We start from the raw sequence: 8,020 nt of genomic DNA, 5'->3' as shown, positions 1-8,020 counted from the left end.
CTTTCGGGTATGATTTTTTAGTAAAACGTTAATTCTGCGTTATTTTTTGGATTTTTCTTATGGAATACATTGTAAATGTGTACTAGAAGAATAATTTGTGAAAAAAATACATAAAAAATTTTTGACCTGTGGGGCATATTGGAAGGGGGGGGGGGGTCCTGTCCACAAGTACCTGTGATCGCAAGTCGAACGCCTTTCTGTATTCACCGACAGTGTTGACAACAGGGTACATTATGCGTGTCATAAACCCAGAGATGTATCGAAATGTGTGCCTAAAGCGTCATTTTAGCGTGTTGTTTACTGTGGCAACTGAATGAAACAATTGTTATTAAAGGAAAAAGCCCGAGATACCAAATAGATCGTAAGTCGAACACAATCGACCACAAGTCGAACGGCCAGATATGAAGTCGAACGCCATTTACTAGTATTCCGAGTCGCATGAATTACGAATTTTTCATTGATCCTCCACCTTTTCTGTTGATTTTATCTTATTTCTCTCTGTATTCAGTTTTTTTTTTCAGTTTTATATGCTTTGTCTCTCTTTTTTTCATCCTCCGTTGAACATGTTTGAAGCCCAATTTGAAGTTATGGCAAAAAAGAAAAAAAAAGTTCTGCTTTCTTTTTTTCTTTTTTTCTTTTTTTTTTTTTTCTTTTTTTTTTTTTTGACATCGATCACTGTTTGTTATCGTCATTTTTTACACTTAGAAGTCTTTTCTAAGGTAACATTTCGAATGCTTAAATTATTCGTTCCAGGCGAATTTATGTGGTCAGGACTCAATTTATTGTTTGAAGTTTCACAACTTTCTATGGTAGGACTAATTTTCTTAAAGTTCGATTACTTTATTCAACGCAAAATAGTTTCAATCTAAACAATCTTGCCATAAAACAAATTCAATTTGACATATTTTAAAATCAGAAGACATAAAACGATTTACAAAATTGCTTAAAAATTTAATGTTGAATATTTATTTCTTCAGAAATTTTAAAATCTTTCATGCGGATTTTAAAACCATTCAAATTATCTCTATAAGCTTTCCATTTTCTTTTTGTTTAATCAAATGTTAATCCTCTGTTACGGCCCCTATTTTCCTGAGATCTCAACAAATCTTATTTTTTTCCGGAACTGGCGCATCGTTGTTTTTTTTTAAAGGGGGGGGGGGGCGAAAAAAGATTCAAGACAACGTACCTGAAAAAGGTGAAGATAGGGAACGGAATCAATCTCAAGAAAATCTACAGTCAATACAAATCTGTAAAAAGGATATAAAACACGAACCCCCGGAAATTCCAGAGGTGGGATCAGGTGCCTAGGAGAAGTAAGTTGCAATTGACCAGTCACATCCGCCAATTCAGTCTTCGAAATAACCCGGGAGTCCGATGCGCGGGACCTGGTAAAATTGCGGGCGGGCATGTAAAAAATGAAGATTCACATGCCCGCTGGGCATGTGTAATGTTTTCTCCATTGTAGACTGACTTTTATGTAAAAATATTTTACACAGTGGATTGCAATCTATACTAAGTCTTTCGTTTCTGATATTAAAGTGTGTACGGTATTTTATTCCATGACAATTCCTTTTCCCTTTTTGTTTCTAATTGGCATTTCTTGATTTTTTGTGTGTGAAAATTTGAATAGTAGTTTAGTAAAATAACCGGTAAATAAAATCAAAAGAAATTAAATTTACGTCAGAAGTTATCGTTACCCCCCCCCCTTTTTCAACATGTTCAATACTCGTTTATTAAATTCAGATTTCGTCAAAAATAGCAATGATTACCACATTTTGGTAGATTTATTATTTCTTGTAGATTCACTGACCTTTTTTAACAGCCCTGTTTATACATGTATTTAATGTACCAAATAAATATGCCGTCAGTAGTCAAGTAAATAGGTGAAATTTATTTTTTATTACCTAATGTAACAACATAGTTAAAACAGACAAGTATATATACTAAATAAGTTGACCAAAGAAGTGCACACACACATTTTGAAATCAATTTCACAGGTGTCATATGCAATGAAGCGTAACAAACTAATCCCTGTCGTCTTTCTACTGTTGTTGAAATGCACGAGATAATCATGCCACATTGTGTACACAAACTGTAAATACACTGTAGGATTTTTACATGAAATCCAAATTCAGTATGTTAAAAACTGCATGCAGGTTTTTCCGTAATGATAAACTACTACATTTCAAAATTTTCGGTAATGCATTACAGCAATAAAAAGTATATGTTCTTGACTACCCGAAAGAATATTTTTCACTCTAAATTTTTTATTGTTGGTCCATTCTTGTATAAACAATGGTTCATACACTGTAAAGACCGTTTTTTTTTTTTATTTCATGAAGTTAAATTTTGAGTAGGGCATGTAAACTTGGTAAAAGTAGTAGATGAGATGCCCGACGGGCATGCGTTGTGAAGACTGCGCCATGAGCCAGCAAAAACAAAGAAGTAATTATCCAATCTCGTTCCATGCGGTTGGGGGGGGGGGGGTTCAACTGTTTCAACAATAAGATTTTTGGCTACATAAAACGGGCGATTTTACCGTGCTGCAAAAAATTAGGGGATGGGTTGCAGCTAGACTTTTCAATGAACATTTTCAAACTAAATTTACAGTAAAATATTATGTTCCAAAATATACTTCGTGCGTCAGATCTTCTTAATTAAATATTCATCATTGTTTGTCTTTTCACTGTCGTGGTAAATGGATAAAGCATTAAGAACCCACCTGTAACATGCATTGGGCTCTGGAGAGCACTGAAAACATTGGCAGGCGCAGACCCAGGTATTTTTTTCCAGAGAGAGGGGAGGGGGAACTAAATCACAAAAAATCCAACTCACAAATTTGTTGATAAAAAAAAAGAAAACTCCTTTCCCCAGCATGAGGATTTTTGCACAAAGTTTAAAACTTGATTTTAGACGTAATTGCCAAAATAGATAGCCTACATCTAAATTTGCTATATTACGACTAGATGTTTACAATTAAAATGATCACGTAAATTGTGGTCTGAATCATGGAATAATTAAAGTACTGGTGGCACAGGTTTGTTTGTTTGTTCGTTTGTTTGTTTGTTTGTTTTTTGAATGGAAAGAGTTGATTCATTTTCTTCTATAATAATATAATCTTTATAAATCTTATAAAGCCTTTATTCTCTCTTGTGTAAATTGCGGTATTTTTATCGTTGTTTCTAGGCTAGTGTCAAACACTGATCGACTTGCGTTCATTTTCGGTGTTCGACTCCGTATCATTTTTTGATATTAATTCAATGAGCTTTGGTTAATTATTTTGCGAATTATGTATCCAAAACCATATAAAAACAGCTTTTAAAAATATTGATTGGTATAAATCTGTCTTTTAAAGTATTGATTAGCTTATTTGGTAAATGTTTGGAGCTTTGAAACAACATGGATAATTCATTTACGACAGAAAATTTGGAGAAATCACCTTCAAATTTCCCGGCACCTAGAACTATTAACAGAAGAGTTCGACTTAGAAAAGATAACTCTAATTGATTAAATGGATAAAAAAGAAGACAGATAATCAAGAGTTGCCTACCATTTATTGTTTATCAAAAGGTGTAGGTGACGTTTAAAATGCGTTCGACTCGCGGTCATGTTCGACTTTCGATCAGTTTACTCTAAAGGAATCCACGATTAATGACTGCCCCGTCCTCTCTTCCCCCCCCCCCCCCCCAGGAAAATACAAACCTTCTTAAGCTGAAAGGAAGATTCACACATGTCCATTTTGTCTGTTTTGTTTTGAAATTTTGTACATGTATGTATAAAATGCGTAAAGCAAAGGATATAACCAAACTTTTAAATCGTCTGATGTTGCATGGGCAATTGAAATCGCCTTTTTGTAAGAAATCGTGTATTTTCGATATTTATAATGTTTGTTGCGGGAAAATTAATATTCCAAGGATTGAAGAACTTTTGATCAGACAATACCAGATCTGGGTGTATTGTGTATTGGTTGGATGTACCCCCCTCCCCTCCCTTCAAATGAAACGTGTTCGTGCTAATCCATTAATTATATCTGCTGCATGGAATATTTTACATTCAATTTTAATACAATGTTGTTCCTCGATCTCTAATGACCGAGTCAAAACAAAATTAAGGATTAAAAGAGATTAACGTAATACATTAAGACTCTCTAATCCCAAATAAAAGTTTATTAAAGAATTTAAAGCATCTATTAACAGCATCGAAAGGCTAATGTCTCTTTGTTCAGTTTGGCATGTAACATTCATTTGATCAAGATACCAACAACCTGTCGGTTATCTTAAATAGCGAGTCCAGAGAGATGACAAGTTGTGTTTTTAATGTCCGTAATGGATGGTGCAACAACTATATTGGTTCCCTTTCTTATCTTCTTTCCATATTACACAAGTGGTAAGACACTTTGAATAAGTCTGATTGATGTAAGATTTAGACTTATATGTAAAATACTTAAAGTTGATGGAACCATGCTTCCCCGCGTTACTTTTCAGGTATATATATACTGTACACAGAAATATAATTCCATTTTGGTTGCAGCTATGAATCTTCAACGAGTATATAAAATGTATATGGCATAAGAAATCAAACAACGAAGTCACACTTTAATTATTTCAGAAGCTGATTAAAAAAATCGTTAAAGAACACACTTATTTTGATTTATTTCAGGCATCATCGACAACAGAGGAACAAAATTCGTGATTGGATTCATGGAGAATTTTCAGGCAACACTTTTCAGTGAGATTTTCATTACTACAGCAAAATCCCAACCTGTGTTCGTCAATATAACAAGTCCGCGTTGGTACAATCCAAAAATTGACATTTCATTGGATGTCACTTCTGGTACTGTCAAACAAGTCAACATTTCTAGTTCACTCAGAATGGGTGGGACCTCTCTCAATTCTAAAGGGTTGCTGATCGAAGCATCCAATGAAATTGTGGTATATGGTTTCAACAAAGAACCGTTTTCAAATGACGCTTTCCTTGCAATTCCATGCGATGCAATCGGTACCGATTACTTTGTAACATCATACCTACCGTCATTTTTCAAATCCGAACTCTTAATCGTTGGTGTTTCCAATGCAACATCTATAGGAATCAAACTCAGCACAACATTGCAATCAGTAATAACATTCCAAGGTAGCAATTTCAGTAAAAGCCAATGGATAAATATTAGTATTGATGCATTCGACACTCTCCAATTGCAAAGCACAGGAGACATCACAGGAACGTACATTATTGCAGACAAACCGGTGTCCGTCTTCAGTGGTAACGTATTAACAGCAATAGGAAATGGCACAGCGGACCACATTGCGGAACAACATTTATCTACCGATAAATGGGGAAAGACTTTTGCTACTGTTCCAATACCAGGTCGTGTTGTGGGGGACTATTTTAGATTTGTTGCATCAGAGCACGACACAAATGTTCAAATTAAGGGACTGGACAATTCCACAGCAACAACAGACGTATTTATTCTTCAAGAATCCGGGCAATGGGTTCAGAGACATTTCAGTTCTTCTTTCTATGCATTAATTACAGCGGACAAACCAATCTATGTTGTTCAATATTCTCTTAGTCAAATGAATCGTAATATGGCCGACCCCTCGATGATAATAATTCCACCCATGGAGCTGTATGCTGCAAACTACGTATTTACGACACCCAAAAGCGCAACGGGTTCCTACGACAGTTACTTTATGTTTGTGGTCAAAAAAGTAGACTTGGATGGACTGAGAATTAATGTCATGCCTCTCAACACAACTGAGGTCTACGAGTTCCCTGGTGGGGAATTTTTGGGCGGATATGTATCATTGGCTGAGGGTACCTACGACGTCCGTCATATTTCACCAATCTGTGTTTTTGGAGGGGTTTTGTATGGGAAAGGGTGGTTCGAGACTTATGGATTTCCGACAGGAATGAGACTGACTTCCATCAATAGGGTACGTACCAAAATGTAGTTTTTAATTAGAAGCTGAAAAGCAAAAATAGGTTTTATTTTTCTGTCTATACTCAGTTCAGTTATAGAAGTACTTACAATTCTTTCTGAAGCCTTGCATAAATTCCCCTTCATCTCATGGAGACGGACTGGACAATGATTGTGACAGAAAGATCGACGAAGAAATAGATAACGGTCAAGGTATCAATATGATTCTTTCAAAGGGTTAGCTTCCAGAAAATTTATATAATCTTCTTTATTTTTTTTCACATATTGACTGCAATGGTTTTTAATGCTGATGGAAATTAACAGATATCTGTGTGTTTGTCAGATGATGATGGCGATGGATTGATAGATGAGGATTGTGCAGAGGCTTATCAAGGTAGGATATTTGCCAACAAATTGTAAAAGTCAATCTCTATATAAGTCAGAGGAGATATTGGTTTAGTATTCCCTTAATTGTAGACAGGCCATGTTTTGCAACACCGTGCTTTAATGGTGGAACGTGCACTGAGAACGGGAATAACTATACGTGCACGTGTATTAGTGGTTATGATCCAGCGTCAGACTGTCGACTTCGTAAGTTAAATGATATAGAGTTTTTAGAGCTGGGATTACATGTATTGTCAAGATGCATTTGTATTAATTTTAATACTGGTATCTACCTCCTTAGAAATCGATTTTTGCCGCAGAAACCCTTGCCCTCATACCAAGATATGCTCTCCTCACCTTGGTGGTTTCACGTGCATCTGCAAAGCAGGCTTCACAGGGACCCACTGTACTACTGGTATTACTACAGATGTACTAACAATGAAAAATGAAACAAATTCAGGTTTAAGGTATTTCTATATCAAAATATCTATTTCAAACAGATATATATATTTTTGTTTTTTATTAGATATTGATGAATGCGCTAGCTCTCCCTGCATTCATGGAAACTGCACGGATTACGTGAACGGATATCAATGTCTGTGTAACTCGGGGTATTCCGGTATCAACTGTGAATTAGGTAAAACGGCAATTACACACCCAGCTTAGCCAGAGTTACCTGCTGGACATACTCTTATAAGATTTGAATGACATATTGTTCTTCTTTTGTATTGTAGATACAAATGAATGTGCTAGTTCTCCTTGTATCCATGGTAACTGTACTGATGACGTCAATGGTTATACATGTTCCTGTGACAATGGTTTCACTGGGAAAACATGTTCCACATGTATGTCACATTAGCGAGAGAAAGCCTCTCATCACAAAGACAATTGTTTCAAAGATTTTCACTTAAATTTTATTTGATCAATTTGCTTGGATTTCTAGGGGGGAAAACTGTAGGCCCTATACGTAGTTATTCTAAGTCAGCTGATTTACATTTATTAATTTTAGATACTTCAAGCACAGATTGTTTGTCCTCCCAATGTGAGGTGATTCAGTGTTCCATATTTAATTTTACTTCAGGCTGCTATTATGGTAAGAAAAAAAACCCACCAAATTTTATGCACATAATGTCTATTAATGTATCCCAATTCCTCTGATTTCAGGTTGTTCAGATTAACCTATACAGTACATGCGCTTTTTAAAATTGCAATTCTGGAGAGGGTGACCGAATGTTGTGCTTCAAAGTGCAACTTGACGCTACTTTTATTCATGTATAAAATGAAATGTTAAATAAATGTGTTTTTCTATATTTTTTTCTGTTGAATAAAATCGCAAAGTTAGACAAAAATAAACTCTAAAGTGAAATTTATTTCGTTTTCTCTTTCTGATATTTTTCAGCTTTAATCTCGTGTTTAATATCTGCTGTAGTACTGGCAACCTTTTCCTTCTGCATTATATTTTGCTATGGCATTAAAAAGAGAAAACGGTAAGTAAAGCAACATACGTAATTATACATGCCTAAAGCAAAATGTTCAATAAGTTTGCTTATTAAACATGTACTTTAAATTTTATAGTTGTGAACAAATACGTGTACTAGACTTGATTTTTTCTTCAGAAAACCAGTACCACCTCCATTTTCATTTGAAGACACCACCTTAGGAGCAACAAAGAGAAGATTTAATTTTCATATTTTCCAACAACACGAGAACAATTTATGA

The 8,020-nt window shown here is 35.1% G+C and overlaps 1 protein-coding gene across 1 annotated transcript; it reads left to right on the top strand.

Moving 5' to 3' along the window:
* The first annotated feature begins 4,775 nt into the window (after positions 1 to 4,775).
* On the top strand, positions 4,776 to 8,020 carry LOC133187622 (uncharacterized). Its single transcript, XM_061323040.1, has 10 exons — positions 4,776 to 5,933; positions 6,043 to 6,130; positions 6,261 to 6,311; positions 6,395 to 6,508; positions 6,603 to 6,716; positions 6,828 to 6,938; positions 7,036 to 7,146; positions 7,311 to 7,394; positions 7,701 to 7,788; positions 7,918 to 8,020. Exons 1-10 carry the CDS (start codon positions 4,872 to 4,874, stop codon positions 8,018 to 8,020), a joined length of 1,926 nt encoding a protein of 641 aa, XP_061179024.1. The 5' UTR covers positions 4,776 to 4,871.

The sequence above is a fragment of the Saccostrea echinata genome, unplaced genomic scaffold (genome assembly GCF_033153115.1).
Source record: "Saccostrea echinata isolate AGI-Se365-2 ecotype Australia unplaced genomic scaffold, CSIRO_AGI_Sech_v1 ptg000015l, whole genome shotgun sequence".
Lineage (NCBI taxonomy): Eukaryota > Metazoa > Mollusca > Bivalvia > Ostreida > Ostreidae > Saccostrea > Saccostrea echinata.
This window is presented reverse-complemented; position numbering and strand designations above follow the sequence as displayed.

Coding starts and splice junctions, on each gene's coding strand:
- LOC133187622 (XM_061323040.1), top strand. CDS start 4,872: ATGGGTGGGACCTCTCTCAATTCTAAAGGGTTGCTGATCGAAGCATCC. Junction 5,934..6,042: donor GACTGACTTCCATCAATAGG/GTACGTACCAAA, acceptor TTCTTTCTGAAG/CCTTGCATAAATTCCCCTTC. Junction 7,395..7,700: donor TACTTCAGGCTGCTATTATG/GTAAGAAAAAAA, acceptor GATATTTTTCAG/CTTTAATCTCGTGTTTAATA.